General features: G+C 44.7%; 2 protein-coding genes across 2 annotated transcripts in view; one reads left to right on the top strand and one right to left on the bottom strand.

The window, feature by feature from the left end:
* LOC142471029 (uncharacterized) overlaps positions 1–17,714 on the top strand; it is a 42,642-nt gene extending 24,928 nt beyond the window's left edge. Inside the window, exons 8-13 of the mRNA XM_075577827.1 lie at positions 9,394–9,515; positions 10,294–10,328; positions 11,973–12,133; positions 13,167–13,311; positions 15,287–15,353; positions 17,641–17,714. Of these exons, the coding sequence (XP_075433942.1) occupies positions 9,394–9,515; positions 10,294–10,328; positions 11,973–12,133; positions 13,167–13,311; positions 15,287–15,353; positions 17,641–17,714 (604 nt within the window). The remainder of the gene's footprint in view (positions 1–9,393; positions 9,516–10,293; positions 10,329–11,972; positions 12,134–13,166; positions 13,312–15,286; positions 15,354–17,640) is intronic.
* A 3,692-nt stretch (positions 17,715–21,406) lies between these two features.
* LOC142471386 (olfactory receptor 5P66-like) lies at positions 21,407–22,333 on the bottom strand. The gene has a single exon (XM_075578193.1). It carries the CDS (start codon positions 22,331–22,333, stop codon positions 21,407–21,409), a length of 927 nt encoding a protein of 308 aa, XP_075434308.1.
* Positions 22,334–22,955: the final 622 nt, after the last annotated feature.

The following is a 22,955-nucleotide window of genomic DNA, read 5'->3' as shown; positions in this document are numbered from 1 at the left end:
TTGGTGTCTGTGCGCATACACACACACACACACACACACACACACACACACACACACACACACACACACACACACACACACACACACACACACACACACACACACACACACACACACACACACACACACACACACACACAAATCGGGCAGGGGGTAGGGAAATCAGACTCTCAGACCCACTCTCTCTCTCTCAGACACTCTCTCTCAGACTCTCAGACCCACTCTCTCTCTCAGACTCACTCTCTCTCAGACTCTCTCAGACCCACTCTCTCTCTCAGACTCTCAGACCCACTCTCTCTCAGACTCACTCTCTCTCAGACACACTCTCTCTCAGACCCTCTCTCTCTCGACACACTCTCTCAGACTCTCAGACCCACTCTCTCTCTCAGACCCACTCTCTCTCTCAGACTCTCTCTTTCTCTCTCTCAGACTCTCACTCTCTCTCAGACTCTCTCTCTCTCTCTCTCTCTCTCTCAGACTCTCACTCTCTCTCAGACTCTCACTCTCTCTCAGACTCTCACTCTCTCTCTCAGACTCTCACTCTCTCTCAGATCCACTCTCTCTCTCTCAGACTCTCAGACCCACTATCTCTCTCTCAGACTCTCAGACTGTCTCTCAGACTCTCAGACCCACACTCTCTCTCTCAGACACACACACCTGAGTGGGGGGAGGTTCGGGGTAATAACACACACACACTCACCCACACAATCACCCACACACACTCACCCACCCACACACACAATCACACACACACACCCACAAAATCACACACACTCACCCACACACACATACACTCACCCACAAAAACACCCACACACACTCACCCACCCACACCCACAATCACCCACACGCACCCACACACACAATCACCCACACGCACACACAATCACCCACACACACAATCACCCACACCCCCACCCACACACAATATCACACACTCACCCACAAAATCACACACTCACCCACAAAATCACACACTCACCCACCCACTCACCCACAATCACCCACCCACACACACACAATCAACCACCCACACCCACAATCACACACTCACCCACACACACTCACCCACCCACAAAATCACACACTCACCCACCCAATATCACCCACACACAATCACACACACACACAATCACACACAATCAGCTGCAAGAAGTGACAACTTGAGATGCATGAGATCACACAGTCATTTTATGGGGGCTCTGCAAAAGTTAATCATACAACTTGTATGAAGTCAAGGAGACCAATGATGCTGGGATTAGGCTGCGTCCACGCTAGCGCTGAGCGGGCGGCGCTTGGTGAGGTGACTTGCATATATATATATATATATATATATATATATATATATATATATATATATATAGTCAGATAAGGCAGTTGGCACTCCAATAGGTGCTGGTAAGCTACAGGTGCACGTCCCATATAGAGAATGTAGTTATACGTTACCGTTCCAAGGATTGGTAAACAAGAGACAGCACTCAATGTTGAAAATCAAAGTGTATTAGTGAAAGCAAAAATACATCCAGAAACCCAACGTTTCGGTCCTACAGAATGGGACCTTCCTCAGGGGCAATATCCCCCTGAGGAAGGTCCCATTCTGTAGGACCGAAACGTTGGGTTTCTGGATGTATTTTTGCTTTCACTAATACACTTTGATTTTCAACATTGAGTGCTGTCTCTTGTTTACCAATCCTTGGAACGGTAACGTATAACTATATATATATATATATATATATATATAGGCAATACGATACCGCACGTGGACGAATATCAGAGGCAGCACTCCAAATGAATATCAAAAATCCTGTATTATTCAACAAAACATCATATCCAGATATGTTGAATAATACAGGATTTTTGATATTCATTTGGAGTGCTGCCTCTGATATTTGTCCACGTGCGGTATCGTATTGCCTATTTATTTGTACAGGATTTGCACCCAATTTTTCTATTCAGACGGAGTGCCTATGGTTCTTTATTACCTCCTATATATATATATGCAAGCCCCCGCTCACGCGATGCACGCGTATGCGGCGGGCACACACGCTCACCGGCGCTTGAGTAAACAATTTTTTCAAAAACTTTCTAGGTTCCCCTGCAGCGTCCCCGCCTAAAATTTGTTTAAGCGCCGATGAGCGTGTGTGCCCGCGCCTACGCATCGCGTGAGCGGGGGCTCGCATATATATATATATATATATGCAAGTCACCTCGCCAAGCGCCGCACGCTCAGCGCTAGCGAGGACGCAGCCTGTGTGTGGAGGAGGACCGTGTAAGTGCGCGGGGCGGGTCCGTGGATGTGCGCATGGGGGGGAATCAGAGCAGGGGGGATTGGAGGAGGACCGTGTAAGTGCGCAGGGGGGGATTCTGAGCAGGGGGGGATCGGAGGACCGTGTAAGTGTGCAGGGGGGGGGGATTCTGAGCAGGGGGGGGGATTCTGAGCAGGGGGGCATTCTGAGTAGGGGGGGGATTCTGAGTAGGGGGGGGATTCTGAGTAGGGGGGGGATTCTGAGCGGGGGAGGGGGTATTCTGAGCAGGGGGGGTGGATTCTGAGATGGGGGGGATTCTGAGCAGGGGGGGTATTCTGAGCAGGGGGGGTATTCTAAGCAGATGGGGGGATTCTGAGCAGGGGGGGGGATTCTGAGCAGGGGGGGGATTCTGAGCAGGGGGTGGGGGTATTCTGAGCAGGGGGGGGATTCTGAGCAGGGGGGGTATTCTGAGCAGGAGGGGGATTCTGAGCAGGGGGGGATCGGAGGACCGTGTAAGTGCGCGGGGTGGGGGGGATTCTGAGCAGGGGGGGGGGATTCTGAGCAGGGGGGGATCGGAGGAGGACCGTGTAAGTGCGTGGGGGGGGGATTCTGAGCAGGGGGGGATCGGAGGAGGTCCGTGGACGTGCGCAGGGGGGGGGGGGGGAATCGGAGCAGGAGGGGATCGGTGCAGGTGCCCACCTCCGCAACTGCTGCCCGGTGTGGAGATTCAAGTTTCTTCCTCCGCAGACTCGCTCTTCTGTGGATGTGCTCCGTGGGTGGGGGACGGGGGGGTCTTGGCAAAAAAAAAACAACTCTTGGCATATGCCAACACGAGGCAGCCAATCAGGAAAGGGGAAGTTTATTTTTCTTCTTTCCCCTCCTTTCTTTCGAGCGCGCAAACGGCCGCCTGACTCACGGGGGCCGGACCAAAACAGTTGGCGGGCCGTATACGGCCCGCGGGCCGGACGTTCCCCACCCCTGATTGAAACTGTCTAATAAGGAAGATGTGGCAGATTCAGTAGTAGAAATATTGCTGTTAGGAATATTCAATATTTGAGACTAGAAATATACTTTGCAGCCACTTAAAGCAGCAGAACATATAACGCTGCGCAATGTCACATTGTATTTTGTTTTTATTACAGGATTGAAGCAGGGGCCCTCCAGATCTGAACTGTGTGAATTTCTGCTCCAGGGACCTCTTTCTTGCAGAGATACTTCCCTCTATACGGGTGCTGTTATCTGCAGGCAGAGAACTTGTGTACCTAATGAAATGGCGGCGTTTAAATGTCTCGCTTCACGCGGGCCAATAGGAATCCGTGACATCATCCGGTGCGGCTTCCTATTGACCCGCATGAACTGGACATTTAAATTCCACAGAAATACCGGCAGCACCTATGGAGGGTAAGTAGCTCTGGAAGAAGGGGATTCTGGGAGATGAAAATAAAAATGTTCAGCTCCAGAGACCCCCTGTTTCAAACCTGTAATGAAAGAAATAAAAAAACACCAGTTGTGCAGTGCTGCATGTTTTGCTGCTTTGATTCCCAGCTGATTAGAGATGAGGAAACACCACATGCATTAGTCTTAGTTCTGCACTGGCAGGATAGAACTGCAGCACAGAAGCACCTACTGCAGTAGAAGAAGGGGGGAGGGGGGTATGTAAAATGGGATCCCAGAGAAGGAGGCAACAGGAAGTACTGTAGGAGAGAAGGTAGTAAGGGAAACTTTAGTTAAAGTGCCAACCTGGAGTTGCAGTTCAGAGGAATAGGAGGCACATTCTGGGAATTGTTAACCCAGCAAAACAGGATTCTGTGAGCCCGTGAGCACATGACTTGTGTATGTGATAAGGATTATTTGAAGATCAGATTAAGCTAATACCATTGTAGCTCCTGTCACTATTTTTTAAATATCTGGGCATATGACTTGACTCCCATTTAACATTTGGGTTGTATACTGCAGGGGTGAGCAAACTTTTAATGCCGAGCCCCACTTTTCATCGGCAGTGGATATTCACAGTTGAGTGCAAATAGCCGCACGGCTATTCGCACTCAGTAAACATCCCAGCCTGGAATCGAACCCTTGTCCCCTTACGGCTATTCGCACTCAGTAGAACTTAACTGAGTGCGAATAGCCGAGCTGTTATGAACAGGTTTCTATGCCTTTATTCACCAGGAAAAAATCAGAAAGTCTTATAGCTCAGTGGTTATGCTGCAGGCCATTCCACTGCCCTTTTCATCCATTGTATTGTATGTCTTTATTTATATAGCGCCATTAATGTACATAGCGCTTCACAGTATTAATACACGGGGTAATCAAATAAATAACAGATAATGTAAATAACAGGTCATGGGAATAAGTGCTTTAGACATAAAAGTAACATTAAGGAAGAGGAGTCCCTGCCCCGAGGAGCTTACAGTCTAATTGGTAGGTAGGGAGAACGTACAGAGACAGTAGGAGGGAGTTCTGGTAAGTGCGTCTGCAGAGTTCTGGTAAGTGCGTCCATGAAATTTCTCGGGCCCCCCCCTGCCTGATGTAATCAAAATCACATGACGTCAGCGCACGTGAGCTGGTTCAGCCAATGAGAGCAAACCAGGTTTGTGACGCGTCCGCCACGCGTATACAATCTCCTGCAGCCAAGTTCACAAATCGCTTGGGCTGCAGGCAGTATACTAGTATTGGATCACTGTTTATTTTATTGTTTGCTGGCACCTGGTAATATGTTTTCTTCTGGTGCACAAAGGCAATTCATTTGAAGGGGCTTTCATCCACCTCTTTGCTACATCACTTCCCTCTCCCGTCCCCCTTTTTTTTCCCCTCCCTTTTTTCCTTCTCCCATTTGCTTTCCCCAGTGTCATCCACTCCTACCTACCAGTTTTATGTATTATTTATTTATTCCCGTTTTAAATGTTGCCCAGGGATCAGGGGCCCCCATAACCAAACGCAAGCCGGTACTGATGAATCTCCCCTGCTGATCAATACTCCAAAGTGACCCCCCTGACCCAAAGAAGAACCCTCAGCCCCCCAAAACTGATCCTCCCAAGCCCCTCAATACTGCCATCTCTGCCTGACCTTCATCCCTCCGTTTAGCCATTGTGTCTCTCCCTCCCCCCAGTGTCTCTCTCACCTTCCCCCCAGTGTCTCTCTCACCTTCCCCCCAGTGTCTCTCTCTCTCTCACCTTCCCCCCAGTGTCTCTCTCACCTTCCCCCCAGTGTCTCTCTCTCACCTTCCCCCCAGTGTCTCTCTCTCTCTCTCTCACTTTCCCCCAATGTCTCTCTTTCTCTCTCATACCTCCCCCCAGTGTCTCTCCCTCTCACCTTCCCAGTGTCTCTCTCTCACCTTCCCCCCAGTCTCTCTATCTCTCTCACCTTCCCCCCAGTCTCTCTCTCTCTCACCTTCCCCCCAGTGTCTCTCTCTCACCTTCCCCCCAGTGTCTCTCCCCCTCCCCCCAATATGTCTCCCACTCCCCCCAATATGTCTCCCACCTCTCCATGTCTCTCTATCTCCCTCCCCTCAATATGTCTCCCTCCTCTCCTTGTCTCTCTCCCCCTCCCCTCAATATGTCTCCCTCCTCTCCATGTCTCTCTCCCCCTCCCCTCAATATGTCTCCCTCCTCTCCTTGTCTCTCTCTCCCCCTCCCCTCAATATGTCTCCCACCTCTCCAAGTCTATCTCCCCCTCCCCTCAATATGTCTCTCACCTCTCCATGTCTCTCCCCCTCCCCTCAATATGTCTCCCACCTCTCCATGTCTCTCCCCCTCCCCTCAATATGTCTCTCCCCCTCCCCTCAATATGTTTCCCACCTCTCCATGTCTCTCCCCCTCCCCTCAATATGTCTCCCACCTCTCCATGTCTCTCCCCCTCCCCTCAATATGTCTCTCCCCCTCCCCTCAATATGTTTCCCACCTCTCCATGTCTCTCCCCCTCCCCTCAATATGTCTCCCACCTCTCCATGTCTCTCCCCCTCCCCTCAATATGTCTCTCCCCCTCCCCTCAATATGTTTCCCACCTCTCCATGTCTCTCCCCCTCCCCTCAATATGTCTCTCCCCCTCCCCTCAATATGTATCCCACCTCTCCATGTCTCTCCCCCTCCCCTCAAGATGTCTCCTACACACACTCACTCACACTCTCTTACTTTCACTATAAGACACACTTACTTTCACTGCAGTCCCCCATGTCGGCTGAAACCTGGGACAGGAGCAGGAGGGGCTGTGTGTGTGCAGGGAAGGCCCTGCCCCCGCTGCAGGCAGACCACACACAGATACACACACACACACACAGACACACACACACACACACAGACACACACACACACACACACAGATACACACAGACACAGGAGGGGCTGTGTGTGTGCAGGGAAGGCCCTGCCCCCGCTGCAGGCAGACCACACACAGATACACACACACACACACAGATACACACACACACACAGACACAGGAGGGGCTGTGTGTAGGGAAGGCCCTGCCCCCGCTGCAGGCAGACCACACACAGATATACACACACACACAGACACACAGACACAGGAGGGGCTGTGTGTGTGCAGGGAAGGCCCCGCCCCCGCTGCAGGCAGACCACACACAGATACACACACACACACACAGACACACACAGACACAGGAGGGGCTGTGTGTGTGCAGGGAAGGCCCTGCCCCCGCTGCAGGCAGACCACACACTGACACACAGACACACAGACACAGGAGGGGCTGTGTGTGTGCAGGGAAGGCCCTGCCCCCGCTGCAGGCAGACCACACACAGATACACACACACACACAGACACACAGACACAGGAGGAGCTGTGTGTGTGCAGGGAAGGCCCCGCCCCCGCTGCAGGCAGACCACACACAGACACACACAGACACACACAGACACAGGAGGGGCTGTGTGTGTGCAGGGAAGGCCCTGCCCCCGCTGCAGGCAGACCACACACACACACACAGACACACAGACACAGGAGGGGCTGTCTGTGTGCAGGGAAGGCCCCCCCCCCCGCTGCAGGCAGACCACACACACACACACACACACACACACACACACACAGACACAGGAGGGGCTGTCTGTGTGCAGGGAAGGCCCCGCCCCCGCTGCTGGCAGACACCACACACACACAGACACACACAGACACACACACACACACACACAGACAGCAGCAGGGAGCTTGTGAGCTGCTTGGCCGCCCGCGCACAGCTCTGCCCGCCCCCAGGCTTCCCCGCATGCAGCCTGCGCCCCCCCTAAATAATCTTGCGCGCCCCCCAGTTTGCGCACCGCTGGTACACAGCATTGATACGCTGACATCCAAAACCTGTGCCAAACTAGGTGTACGTTATAGAAACTGATCCTCCCTATGCCAGCGGGTCAGAAAGCGCATTGAACAGCAGATGCTAATGGCAATTTAGTAGTGATCCTGGCACGTTCCGGCCTCGGCCACGTGATGCTGTTTAAAGCTCTCTCTGTACATACTGCAGGTTGGTAGCACTATTGAGCCATGTAGCGGTTTTGTATAGTCACTAGGCCCTAGTGTCACCCTGAGTTGGACACATCTTACAACTGCTTAGTTAATATGGCCCAAAGTCTGCTATAAATGTATGTCTTTATTTATATACAGTAGCGCCATTAATGTACATAGACCTTAACAGCTGTAATACACGTGACAATCATATAAACAACAAGTAATACACAACACATAATGGGAAGAAGCGCTTCAGGCAAAAAAAATTAACATTTAGGAAAATGAGTCACTGCCCCGGAGAGCTTACAATCTAATCGGTAAGTAGGAAGAATGTACAGACAGTAGGAAGGTGCTCTGGTAAGTGCGTCTGCAGGGGGCCAAGGTCGATGCATGAGGTGTAAAGTATCAGCCACGGAGCTACTCATATGCTGCGTTAAATAGGTTGCGCTTTTGCAGTACTTGAATTGTAGGGACAGAACTTAAACAACACAATATTTGTTATGTGATTATAAATTACAATACATGGTATTGTAATCAGATGTGTAGTGTATATTATTGTATTCATATAATGTGTGAAACATTGCAGACAAATATTTGTAAAAGAGAAAAGTCCTTTTGTGGGACTGCATTTTTTTAATAAAGTAATAGGTGAACTCATAGACACATTTACATGATATGGTTATTCCTGACCCGGAGAACAGGCATCATTCATAAACTTAAAATCAGAGACACAACATAAAACACAGGCAGAGCCCAGTGCTACATCCATTGGCTATCATTCATAAACTACAATGTTTGTACTTAAATGTATCATGTGACAACATGCGGTGACCTCACACTACTCTGGAGTTCCGCCAATGCCGGTGACTGCGTGTTCATAAGATGCTGGTCAGTTGTATATCAGCTCTTTGAGAAGATGGATTACCGCAAGGCATTTCCCTGGAAGATGCCTTTTGTAGTCTTTTTTCTTCTTTATTCTCTCTTTCTTAATGGATTGTTTTTCTGGTTTCCGTGAGTATCTGCTTATAATAATGCTTTAACCCTACAATAGTATGCATTTTAAATTCAAGTCTTACAGAGACATTAGGGGCCACTTTGGAAGCAGCCATCTTGCTTATCTAATGTACAATAAGAGACTCCTCTTCATGCTAAAAAATACAATAGAGGGAGGAGACCGTTTATAATGTTAGTTTTCTTAGATAAACCATGGTCTGCACAGTGGGAAGAATTACTCGACCCAACGATGTCTCATCTTTGCCCCTTTTACCTCTAGCGCCCTGTCATGTCTTGAACCTTTTTCACTAACCTCTTTATACCTATTAAAAAAAAACATCACATTACATTATCTACATGTATGTTACTGACTCCAGAGGCACTTCCCCTCCCTGGCTGCACTTTAATGAACGCACTTTTATACCTGCTGTCTGCAAATCTCCCAATGTACCACTTAGATTGTAAGCTCTCCGGGGCAGGGCCTCCCTTAGCATCTGTTGTCATTTACTTGCTTCTCTTATCCCCACTATTTGTACTTTATTTTCCCTGTATATTGTAATTTTGTAAAGCGCTGCATACACTGTTGGTTGGCACTATATATAAAAAAAAAATCAAGTATTCATACCGTTAAAATATTAAGTTACATTTAAGGATCTCACAATAGAACTGAAATGAAACTAAATACCCATGTGATATTTTTCTCATTTAGATGTATGTGGCTGGCGAATCATTTCTCCATGGTTTTCCCTGCCACAGCAGCTGTGACTTTCCTCCTGAAGATAATATTGCTTATGAATATGTGCTGTACAGCTTCCGGCACTGATTGGAAAGGTAAGTCATTTGATAACATGAAGCACAATTGATCTTGTTAGTTACCATTTTAATGTTCAAATATTCCAGAGAACCGCACAAGATATATTAGTTATTTAAATACCTAACACTTGAAAATGACCAATGGATGGTGCATAATCTCTGTTTAAATAGATGTGATGTATAATGTAGAAGATAATACCAGCATAAGATCCTGACTAGTTGGTGCAAGAACTTTTGCTCATTCAGTCGCACGTGTAGAAGGTTTTCTCTGTTTAGTGAATTGAGACATTTGCTTTTTCTTTCTAAGTCAGTTGTACATAAAAGTACACTCGGGACAAGTTTAATTTTTTCTTCTTCAGGGTTAAAACAGCTTTTCTATTTAAATTTCCAAACACAAGAGCATATTTACAAAATGGTACTGCGCTATCATCTACCTTAGGGCCCCTTCATTTGAATGGGCTACTTTTGACCAATTTATTTAAATTGGTCCTTAAGTGCTCAGCACCACAATGTACATTTCAAACAAGTAAATAAAACGTTTGAATGTCAAAATAAAAGAATTGAACATTTCTTCTGTGGCTTCCCTTCTGTCTTTTGATAAACCACTTTTTTATCTCCCGTTTCTATCTATCTGTTGTTAACATTGATTTCTTCTCATGTAGTTTTTCTGAGCTCTGTCACACACTCCCTCTTAATAGTTACACAAGTTTTTGTTCTTAGTGTTAACTCTAAATCGGTGAAATCGCTGATATACTAATATCTAGGAAGAGTAACTCTGTTTCATTCAATATTACAGGATCACGCGGCAGAGACCCGGTATCCAGCAGGAAAGTATGATATTTTAATAGTCTTTGGTAGTGACATATTAGAAAATATTCCTAAAATATTTGAGGCAAAAAGGTACAAAGTCCAATGTAACATTATTCATTAACACTTTCCACTAGACTTAAAATGATGAAGAAAAATGTCTTATGTGCTTTGTACTAAATGCTGTGTAAATGTCTGCTTTCATGTACATTCTGATGTCTTGTATACATTACTCTTCTAAATTATATTGCAGAAATAAATGAATTACTTTTTATACTAATTGCTAACAAGTCACATACATTATGACTGTGCAGTCATTCAAAGAAGAAATGCCCCACACAATATGCATTGCACGTCAGTGAATATTATACAAGGAAAAGTGAGCAGCTACACAAAAGTTTTTTGTTTCATGCCCCCAAATTCTTCTTGCGTAATAAAGGTCTAACTCAGTGTTTTTTAACTGGGGTTCCTGGGAACTCTTGGCACCGCTAAAGGGTTTCCTGCAATTTTCAGGTCATTTGAAAATTGTACCAAATACAGAAGCGTTTACAATAGATCCCTTTTTTTAACAAATCTATTGTATCTGCCATCACAGCCTCCATGGGTAATGAATTCCACATTGTAACTGCCCTTACTGTAAAGAACCCTTTCCTTTGTTGCTGGTGAAATCTCCTTTCCTCCAACCTTAAGGGATGGACCCGAGTCCTTTGTACTGAAGGCTACAACATTACTGGGTTGTCGACAACACATTTCCGAGTAACATTTTAGTATTGTAGCAATTTACTCTTTGTTTTTACTATTCAGACCCCATTGGTGGCATTAGTGGTAGCCATGAATACATATGGGTAAAACTTGAACACAAGTGAGCGAATATGGCAAATTCTGGGCATTCACACTTGAGCTGACATAAAATGAAGATATAAAACTTGACCAGAAATTACAATGGTATATTTTTAGCCAATACGGTCAGATAGAAATGGCAACAATTAGTGAATACACTGGTGGATTTTGTAAAACTAGGGGAATATTGTATTGTATTGTATGTCTTTATTTGTGCTTCAGACAAACTTAACATTTAGGAAGAGGAGTCCCTGCTCCGAGGAGCTTACAATCTAATCGGTAGGTAGGAGGAATGTACAGAGACAGTAGGAGGGCATTTTGGTAAGTGCTTCTGCAGGGGGCCAAGCTTTATGTATCGTGTCTAGTAATATCTACGGTGCTACTCATTTGCTTCTTTAAGCAAGTGTGTCTTAAGGTGGGTCTTAAAGATGTATAGAGTAAGAGCTTGTCGGATATCGAGGGGAAGGGCATTACAGAGGTGTGGGGCAGTCAGTGAGAAAGGTTTAAGGCAGGAGAGGGCTTTAGATACAAAGGGGGTAGAGAGAAGACAACTTTGAGCAGAAAGCAAGAAGAATATTGGCAAATTGCAAGATTTGCGAAAATGTGTACAGATAAAACCAATAGTCCTCCAACATTTTGTGAATAAATGCGCATGTTCAGGAATCAAACTGTGGTAGGTTTGCACAACGGTTTGCAAATGATGCGTGCATGGGGAAAAGGCCATCTTGAATGTCTCACAAATTATAACAGTGCGGTTCAATCCCAGAGAAAACCTGCAACTAAAAGTGGGCGGATTGCAGCTAATGTGAATACCTTTTATTTCCTTAGAATGCCGCAAAAGAAGAACTGGATTTGCGTGTTAAAGAAATCTGGAATTATTTCTTATTCGGAGCCAGCCTCACTGTCCACTCACTATTACTGCTCCTGTACTCTGGGATATATATTATTTCAAATTACAAAGGGCCCTATGGACCAGAAATGTGCTGCACGTATCCTTTGTAGTAAATTGAAGTGTGTGTGTGCTGGGCTTTTAATTGGAAAATAATTAGAAGTGGTTTTACACCAACCCCAGGGATCCGTAGCCAGGTTATGTTTTAGAAAGAACCAAAATACTCAGTTCAACATATGCAATTTAAAGTGCATCCTCGAGTTTGTTCATTCCGATTGTTCCTCACAACTTCTTTGGCCAGTGTTCACTGAGGAAACTGCTGCTCTGAATGCCATTTAATTAACATAGAGCAGGGATACAGGCAGCCTCACTCAGAATTATTGCATGCTATTGCCATTCTTTTGAACTTTGTATGGTGATGTCTTGTCTCATCCAGAAAAGTTAGGTTTGCGCTGGGCATGGCAAATTCAATACAATAATAATAATAATAATAATATGTATTAATGTAGAATACGAATATTTCTTAGAATTGTATTTCTGTATAGCAGGCACTGTTAACAATACAAGCACGGATTGATGGAATAAGAAGGATAACGACACCAAAAACAAGTGGAGCACTTCAAGATAATATGGAGCAAGATCCTTTAATAGGGCGAGGTAGTGGGTATTCAAATGAAACGGGTGTTCTTTGCATAAGAACAGCACATCAATAAATATTCCACATTCAGGGTTTTAATCGTTCTAATAATGCAATATATTAAAGTATAATGCATGCATCGGAACAATAGAAATAACACTTATTGTACTTTAACAACAAACTGAATAATGAAACTCTTACAGTCCCTTCTCCTGGTGGTGGTATATGACAAAAAAAGAGAAGAGCACCAGATATAGAGGCAGAGGTTAATCACTGAGCAAGAAGAACATATTTACTAACATACACCGAAGTCTGATGTGCAGGTTAAAAATGCACTGTAGCTGTCTTAAGTAAAGGGGTTAAATGTAAATAATGAAACTAGGGTATTATTGTCCTATAAAAGCTGCCTCCCAGTATTTCCTAGTCTTCATCAGTCATTCATAAAAAAAAAATATTTTAATCAAAAATATATATTTTCCTTAATGATGAAACTTAGAATTTGTGTCGTTTCCATCACACTAATTAGTATCCCCTCATCCACATGTTACCTTGCAGCAAAATACAGGATAATACTAATTGGAACGTTCCACCGTGGGGCAGTAGGGCCTCATGGTGTGGTCATTGAGAAGCCCAAAGAGCGGGTAAGGCTTTTATATTTATTGGTTTTATTTTCCACAGCAAATAAACATAAGGCACACCGTCCCTTTAAGGTAAACACAAAACATAAAAATTAACACCTACTCCACAGCAGGGAGGCCAACTACACAGTATAAAGCCAACTGCAAGTTTGCCTTCTTCCCAGATTATTGTACCTCTTTCAGACGCTTCCCATACCCATAGATAATGCAGATATTAGGGACATAGAGACAAAGGTTCTTAATTTTATTTGGAAAAACAAAAAAGCACGAATAAAGGCTAGAATAATGATGAGGCCCAAAACCACAGCCGGACTGGCGGTAGCTTGCTTGTTCTCATATTATAGAGCGGCCCAATTAAGTCAAATTATCCAATGGCATCTAGATCCGCATATGCGCAGATGGGTGGGCATAGAGAGCGAACTATGCGCCCCACTAGAAATTACTAACTTAATTTGGTACCCAAAATCTAGGCTCAAAGAGATAAAGAAACCGCTAGCCTCAATGAACAACTCAATTGCAATCTGGGAGGCCACTAAATTTAGATGTGCTCTGACTACGAGGAACTCGCTGATGACCCCGTTGTGGGGGAACCCAGATTTTGCCCCGGGGATGGAAGAAGGGGGATTTACATGTTGGAGGCAGGGAGGGTATAGGAGATTGAAGGGTCTGGAGGGCAGGGACACAATCGAAACATTTACACAACTTCAGTCAGATAAGGACATTCCAAACACGGAATTTTTTAGATACCTACAGATCAGGGCATTTTATACCAAACACATAAATCGTCCTAAGGTGACAAATTTTGAGACGCTCTGTGCACGAGGGCACGACACAGGGGGACTAACATCTAGACTGTATAGAGAGGTGATCGATCCTGGTAATAGCCACGGACTGAGACTAGGTTACATGACGCAGTGGGAGACAGACTTAGGGAGGACGTTAGAGGACGAGGAATGGACAAAGATATTTGAGGCGGCAGCATAGAGTTCGATCTGCACGACGTTAAAGGAGAACTCATATAAGGTATTAATGAGGTGGTATCTCACCCCAGTCAGATTATCTAAACTTGTACCAGGTTACTCCCCCTTGTGTCCTAGACAATGTGGAGAACCAGGAGACTTGTTGCACATGCTGTGGTCCTGCCCTCATTTGGTCCCAATATGGGAACAGATTCGGGATTGGTTAGAGAGGATCTTGGGCCTCGAAATTCCACGGGATCCATGGCTGTTTCTGCTAAATAAGCCACTGGAGGGTCTGTCAAGGGAAGGAAACAAAATGATCGTTCACTTTGCAATGGCAATGAGGTGTGAGACCGCAGCATTGTGGAAACAGAACAAGATTCCAACAATTGAAAAGATTCGGAACAGAATTTGGTTTGTCTGCCAGATGGAGAAGCTGACGAGTCTGGTCAACGACACTGGCTCAAATTTCCAAAAGGTCTGGTTGCCGTGGTTGGCACAAACAGACATCCCAGGGGTGAGCAATGCCTCCATTTGGCTATGATAGGAATAAGTGAGTTCTCCTGTGACAGACGGCACTCGGGGGGGAGGGTGTATAGAGACGGGCCTAGCTAAGGGACGATTGGGTCGGGAAGTTAAGGGAACATTTCTATACGTCAAAGCCTGCAAAGGCATAAGAGGCTGCAGAGGTCTCCCGCACCAGAACCAAAAGAAAGAGGGAGAAGTGTAGAGATGTGCCTAGCATGACGTTGGATTGAAGATCCACAGTGACCTCCCCCCCCATACCCCTCTTCCCCAGTGTGTCTTTCCCCCCCTGTGCATGTTGGATGTGTGAATGGTGTTTGCGTCTTGTCATTTCAGACAGATATGGACAAGTTACAGAGCGTATGGAGTGTTTTATAATTTGTGCAAAAATGTCTGTATCTTTTGAAAATTCAATAAAATATAAAGTTGAAAAAAAAAAGAAGTATACTGTACATTACAAATAAATATACTAATACATTGTGTTTTCCTTTTAGGTCATGTCTGGTGAATCAAATTTACAGAGTGTAAACCTGTGTAAAGATGTGACTATTGAAATACCCGGTAAAAATCACAATATTATTTTTAATGCAACAAAGAAAGGATGAAACTGGAAAAACTCTTGCCTCTTAGTGTATGAGAAGAATTTGAGAACATTTTGAAGATACAGTGGCACAGGGAGCAGCATCTGTGAGGACCTGATGTGAAAACTGATCCAGAATATTTGGTCTAATGACGAGACTAATGAAATAGCCCCAAATAGGAGAGGTCCACTTTAGGGAACAACTGGCTGTCATGACTGATAACACAATATTTATTGGTCTCATTAAATAAGCCAAACTATTAAGATACTTACTGGTGAGCTGTGAAGTAATTCATTAAAAGTATGGGGAGGAAGATGGGAAAGGAGTGTAACATACAAACAGCGTGGTGTGGGTGAAAGTTGGACTCACCTGCCAATCGGTTACTTCGTAGATACACCATGTGGCAGCGTGTGGTAATGTGGAATTAGCTAAACCAGGATCTTAATAGTTTGGCTTATTTCATTCGACCAATAAAGATGACGTTTTATTGCTGTAATTATGACAGCCAGGCGTGTGTAACGCTGCTCACTGCAGGACAGGATACGGACCCGCAGGGCAGAGGTAGGAAGTAGTACACACCGACCTAGGACTGGGATCTTAGGCCTGGGATGCAGGGGAAGACAGGTTCGGTTCTGGGGAAGGTGCAGGTACAGGTAAGGGGAAGGCTCAGGACTCAGGTATGGAACAGATCCCTTATAGCATTCTCTCAAGTGGACCTCTCCTATTTGGGGATAGTCTCTGCATAAGGCTAAGGCCCCGCTCCCATAGTCAGCGCACCTGCGCTGCTGACAGGCGGTGCGCTGAGATACACAGACCGCGATCTGCGGTCTGTAGGGAGCGGGAGCCGGAGCGGGAGGTGGGCGGGAGGTGGGAGGTTTGATCGGGAGGTGGGCGGGAGGTGGGCGGTTTGACAGGGAGGGGGGGCGTGGCTTGAGCGGAGGGACCCGCTACTCTCCCCCCCCTCCCTCCACGGACTCGGGCTGGAGCTGGAAGGTAAGTTTAAACACACACACGCAGGCACTCATTCATACACGCGCACACACACACACAGGCAGGCACTCACGCACTCATACACACACACACAGGCAGGCACTCACGCACTCATACACACACACACGCGCGCACACACAGGCAGGCACTCACGCACTCATACACACACACACACACACACACAGACAGAGGCAGGCACTCGGGCACACACACACACAGACAGGCACTCACGCACTCAGACACATACACACACAGACAGGCACGCACTCAGACACACACACAGAGAAAGGCACTCACCTGCTTTCACTCCACACTCCTCCCCGCTCCCCGAAGCCTCTCCTCCTCCCGAAGCCTCCCCTCCCCATTGGCTCACAGCCACACACGTCACGCGTCAACGCTAGAAAACACCATTCTCTGGTGTCTCCAGCGGCTGACGCGCTACAGCGTGTAGTGCTCTGTGCAGCCAGGGGGGACCGGGACCGGCTCGCGAGGATTCCCCTGCTGGTGGGGAACTCGCGACCCGCCGCCCGCGCCAACGAGCGCAGCGGGACCGAGGCCTTAGCCTCCAAATATTCCTTATACATTTATTTTCACAATGTCACTTTACTATTTTTACTACACCATGAATAAAATACTTTTTATATATTTTTTTTTCAATCAAGCTGATTAGATAAAGTAAACTTTTGAGTGGGTTCATTAAAGTACAGGAGCATTTTGCACATGTAATAAGTGTAAATAAGTATATTTGTATATCAGTTTACCATTGACATGGATACAAAAAGAGCAATGGATATATTACCAAATCACTATTTTGAAGCAGTAACATTACGCCAGTGCATTTTCTTACCAACAGAGTCGTGAAAACAAATTGCGTTTAATATTTAAAAAAAAAATTCTTGGACGAATTAAAGCCTCCATAACAGAGCCAGAATCACATGTAAAAACAAAGGAACGGCCCAGTTTGTCTCCAAATCCATATTAGATCTCCATTTTTAATCTAAAAATGTACTTACAGGTACGGTATATCAAAAGTATTAAAAATGCAGTTGTCATAAAAACTGGAAAAGTATTAAGCAAATTCAATTTGTGTTCCTTACTCAATTTCGGAGAAGCGGGAAAAGGCCGTTCTGAAAATTGTGTGCAGCTTAATCATTGATTGTAGCAAAGTTGTCTATATATCACTTCTGCTAGAAACTTACTTTGTGTTGAGCAACAGACTAGAAACAAATTGCACATTACTATGACACAATAATTATAAAGTGTTCTTCTTATTCCAGACATTAACGAGCCGGAACCAAACATCAAGATGGTCCAAGTTTGTCAAAATTCTGACAATATATTAGAACTGTAAACTGTACACCTTTAACCTTCTTTATTAAATACGTTAAGATAAGTAGATATGTCGTGTGTTTTGGTGTATTTTATTGTTATTGGCTACAGAATAATCTATGAGATCATATTGTTTGAAATCCTAGTGATCTTGTAAAGCAGGGATCACAGGCTCTTTTTTCTAGTGGAGATCCCATTCTGGGCTCCTGTGGATGAACGGAAGAGGACTCCTCATCACTGACTCGGTGATCACGTAAATCGCACTGTGCCGGAGGGGCTGGGGCGCTCTGGTGCTGCCGCCCGTCCTGCTCTCAAACAGTTAATAAACCTGTCACTGTCCAAAAGAAGCGCTGTGAGTTTATTTCATTCGTAGGGATGGGAGTGGGGCTCTAGGGCCTGCACTGATCCCATTACTATTATGATTTGTTATCATCAATGGGTCTGGAAAGGATATGTAATACTGTCCAGCCACTTTGATGATGTCGATGACCAAATATGGCCATCCCCCCTCCTCCTGACGTAGAGCCCCATATAAGGTCATATACATAATTCAGATGCAGGAAAAACAGCCCTGCTTACCTTCACTTGGGACACAGACACAGACGGAGATGCAGAGACGTAGATTGGATAAGAGGGAACGAGCGCAAAGATACTGTAGATATAAGAAACAAAGGATACTAATAGTCCCGATATTGGGTGTAGATTTCCTTGATGGATGAGCCTTCGAAGACAGGATTATCAGCCTCTAGTCCTCATACTGGATAACATTGTGCAGTGTGTAAAAAATAAGTTAACAAACAACACACAGAACCCCAGCAAACACATTTTAGGAACCTGCAAACCGGGTCATGCCTTGACATGGCTTGCAGGCTTACGATGCTTTGGCCAAAGGGTTAAACTAAATGACCCTTTTTCAAGAAAATATATACAGGCATACCCCGCATTAACGTACGCAATGGGACCGGAGCATGTATGTAAAGCGAAAATGTACTTAAAGTGAAGCACTACCTTTTCCCCACTTATCGATGCATGAACTGTACTGCAATCGTCATATACGTTCATAACAGATGTAAATAACGCATGTGTAACAGGCTCTATAGTCTCCCCGCTTGCGCACAGCTTCGGTACAGGTAGGGAGCCGGTATTGCTGTTCAGGACGTGCTGACAGGTGCATGCGCGAGCTGCCGTTTGCCTATTGGACGATATGTCCTTACTCGCGAGTGTACTTAAAGTGAGTGTCCTTAAACCGGGGTATGCTTGTATAAGTATTTTACTGTGTATTTTTGTCATGTTGGATGTTGCATTGGACTTCTCTGTCGCTTGTCATGTATAAAAAACAGACTGGAGTCCAACTGTGTCTTGGTATGGGCAGGAGGAAGGTGACCATGTAGTCTCGGAACGGGTGAGTCCTGGTTCTCAACATGCTTGCAAAACACTTTGATGTGCCGTAGGTAGCCCAGTAGACTTCTATTCACATTCAGTACATCACACTACGGTATTACTGACCAACTACTCAAACTCCAATAAGTCAATAGTTAATTTATGTCTGTCTGTGTCCTATTGGGTATTTACAGCCATACAATTGCAGAACTTTGAGGAAGTAGACACATCTTCCCAGAATTTACAGTACAAAATTACTTTTTAAAGCTTGGAGAATATTATAATGTTGATGATTTTTTTTTCACATGTATAATTTTATTTATAAAGCACCAACCATGTACCTAGTGCTTTACAACATTACAATAGGAGGTAAATAATGTGCATTACAAACAATGGGAATAATCGCAACATGTAACATGCCACATAAGGCCAAGGGAGACCCTGCCCCAAAGTGATTACCATCGTGGAGGGTCAAAGGTCCAAAAGTTTACGGTTTCACAAACATGTATAAATGTTTTGCGCATCTCTAATTAACATAACCCCATAACCCACCTCATCGATCCAACTGAGACCACTGTCAGACCCATCACCATGCCACGGACCAGATTAAATCCAGAGACCTTACCGCAATCCCTGCCAGCCAACCAAGCAAGCTCTTAAATGCTCGCAACCCAAAGCCCGCTCCATGATGTTCCCTCCCCTGGCCCACCAACCAAACAAGTTTTACTAACTAATGTTCAGCGCTCTGGATAAGGGCGCTATATATAAATGTCGTTATAAATAAATCTCTAGCTGCAGTGTCTCGCATCAGTAATGCACTTCTATGTATTATATGCACTCGTTCTGCCTCTATAAGTAGATCCTAACCTCTCTGGGTCCGAGGCGTTTTAATTCCCAGGCTGTGCTGATAAGCTGTGCAATGCGGCCGGTACATGCTTATAAGGAGCCATGTTAAAAACGGGTAAGAAGTAAAGAGTGACTCACTGCGAGTGCTCATTTGCATGTCATTACCCAGAATTCCTGGCTGTGATGGAAGCACTGTTTGCTAAGAGATAATGGGGAAAGGCAGGGTTTTCCGACCTGCCCGAGACATGCAAATCCACCACAAGGGGGTATTTGTATTTGCTGTACACTTTCAATTTTCAATATTTTAGCACCATATTCCCCTGGTGTGCTATATAGGGACATAAGTATAGAAACATAGAATTTGACGGTAGATATGAACCATTACTTTATAATTGACCTTACTTAGTGCCATTGCTATTTCAGGCAAGCTTACAGTACTAACAATCATTCAGAATAGCATTTTTCCCCCTAAAGTCGGGTGTAGCCTCCGTTTGTAATACGGCTTACAGAGACTGAAGTACAGTGCCAGCCCTCTATAGCAGGGATTGCTGGGAGTTGTAGTCACTTGGGCCTTCCCTTCTGATTTCCTTTGGATGCTTGACATCCGGGTCCCGAACTACAACTCCCAGCAGGCAGCCAACAAACTACAATGACCTCACTTCCGGTACTGCACATGCGCAGCGCCTCACTTCCGTTACAATTTTCATCACCATGCAGACGTTTTTTTTTCCCCCTATGAGATTTTTGTAGGTGCAAAGAAGTTTCACTTCAAAAAGTGAAGTGGTCACCAAACAGCTAGTCCCATATCAACCTCCACTAAAATGACAATATATTAGCATCTATCAGCAATGTAACACAGTCTCTGTCATTTTAAAGGTTGTTTCACAATTCCCTAGCAGTTTATCAGCTCCGCAATAAAAATAAAAAAAACTATATATTCTCATTGGCAAAATAAAGGGCTGGTGAAAAGTTGTCCCCATTTACAGTACAAAAACATAGAAACATTCAACATAGAAAGTTATGGCAGATAAGCATTACAGTACTTGACACACAAAGACTGACCATTTTCCTATCAGCTGTTAAAACGTCAGACCCCATTTGACCATGAACTCATGGATTATTGGACCATGGATAACCCTATCTGTATCCCAAAATTTGCAATCCTTTTTGTGAAGAAGCACTTCCTCATGTGTCTCCTGAGCCTGCCACCCTCCAGCTTCAGAGACTGACTTCTTGTTATCTGTTCCAAAATATATTTAGGTGTAGTCATTTCACGTTTGGGCTGATAAGTCAGACTACATATTTAGCTATGAGAGAGGGAAGTTCTTAGTTATTTATTTTCATATGTCCAGCACGGATTCGGTTTGATATATGCCTCAGGTAGCACCCATGGCACGTTTATATGCTTTTTGTGAGTGCTCCTTCCCCTTTTGTGAGACAAATAAATGTGATTATCGGGAAACATCTTCAGGAGGTGTGTTGTATCCATCACTTCTTGGCGACGAAAACAACCAGGGCACCCCTAATCTCTTGATTCCTTAGGCTGTATATGAAAGGGTTGAATAGTGGGGTAATAACAGTATACAGAAGAGAGAGGACCTTATTTGCATTCATTGAATGTCCTTTGGATGGAACCACATAAAGCGTTATCAGTGTCCCATAAAACAAACATACAACTATAAGGTGGGAGCTGCAGGTGGAGAAGGCTTTCTGTCTTCCAGTGTTGGATGAGATCCTAATGATGCTGAGGAAGATACAGACATATGTGACAAAGATTAAAATAAATGGGATGAGAGTTATGGGCGTGGCAATCAGAAAGTTGGAAATGACAACTAAGGAGGTGTCTGAACATGAAAGTTCTAAGAGAGGAGCAAGATCACAGAAGAAATGGTCAATGACATTGGGACCACAGAATTCCAACTGATATACCAGGCTAATTGTGATTAGAGTCAGCAGGAAACCTAATAACCAAGACCAAGTTACCAAGTGGAAACGAAGTTTGAGACCCATGATGGATGTATAACGCAATGGGTTACAGATGGCCAAGTATCTGTCATAGGACATTACTGTGAGAAGGAGACACTCTGTAACTGCGGAGACACCAAAGAGATATAGCTGAGTTATGCAGCCAATGAAATACATTGTACCACCATCCTGTAATATGACATATAGCATGTTAGGGACAATATTTGTGGTGAGAAAGATGTCAGATAATGACAAGTGGCTGAGGAAAAAGTACATTGGGGAACTGAGACGTTGGCTGGTTGACACCAAGAAGATGATCATGAGGTTTCCAGTTATCGTCACCATATAGATCTTAAGGAACAGACACAAGAGCAATACGTTGATGCTGTGTAGACTCTTAAACCCCAGAAGTATGAACTCTGTGACCGAAGTTTGATTATGTTGATTCATTTCAGATCTATGTAGGTTGAAGAAGCTTCAATTATCCTATAATATTTTAAGGTATGAGGTTATGTATTGTACGCCATGAAATTGATACTGCAAAACAAATAATGAATTTTAGTCCAAAATATAATATTTATACAGTATGCACATGTAAAATATATAAGGCTATCTAGCACCCCTTTTGTGCAGGGTAATTTAGGGAGTGCACAAATAATGAGTTGGAGAGGAAAAAGATTTTTTTATATATAAAAAAGGAAAGAAAAAACTTCTGCGCTAAATGGGATACCAGACAAACATATAATTAAAAATATAATGTGGTAGTTTACCAGATGGATACACTAAATACTGGGTAAGCAGTGGTGCTACTAAGGACAAAACAACAGATAACACACAACAAGGACAAGGGGAAAGGAAAAAAAAAGGGGGGGGGAAGGTAGGAAAAAACAAGCCCCAAAAAGAAAAAAAGGGTATAAAATAAAAAATGAACATGTCTGTAATCAGCTGCTGGGTGTCGCTGCCGGTCCTCAGGAAAAATCACCTTCCTCTTGATCTATAGAACGAAAAGAAGACAGCGCGGCTCCCATAACATAATACTGTATTTTAATAATAATAATGATATGTGCAGACA

Source organism: Ascaphus truei, chromosome 20 (assembly GCF_040206685.1).
Source record: "Ascaphus truei isolate aAscTru1 chromosome 20, aAscTru1.hap1, whole genome shotgun sequence".
NCBI classification, from domain to species: Eukaryota; Metazoa; Chordata; class Amphibia; order Anura; family Ascaphidae; genus Ascaphus; species Ascaphus truei.
The sequence above is the reverse complement of the archived record's forward strand: the minus strand, read 5'-3'. Positions and strand labels throughout refer to the sequence as shown.

What these genes read in the sequence shown, in the direction of transcription:
- LOC142471386 (XM_075578193.1), bottom strand. Translation starts at nt 22,333, where the DNA reads ATGAATCAACATAATCAAACTTCGGTCACAGAGTTCATACTTCTGGGG.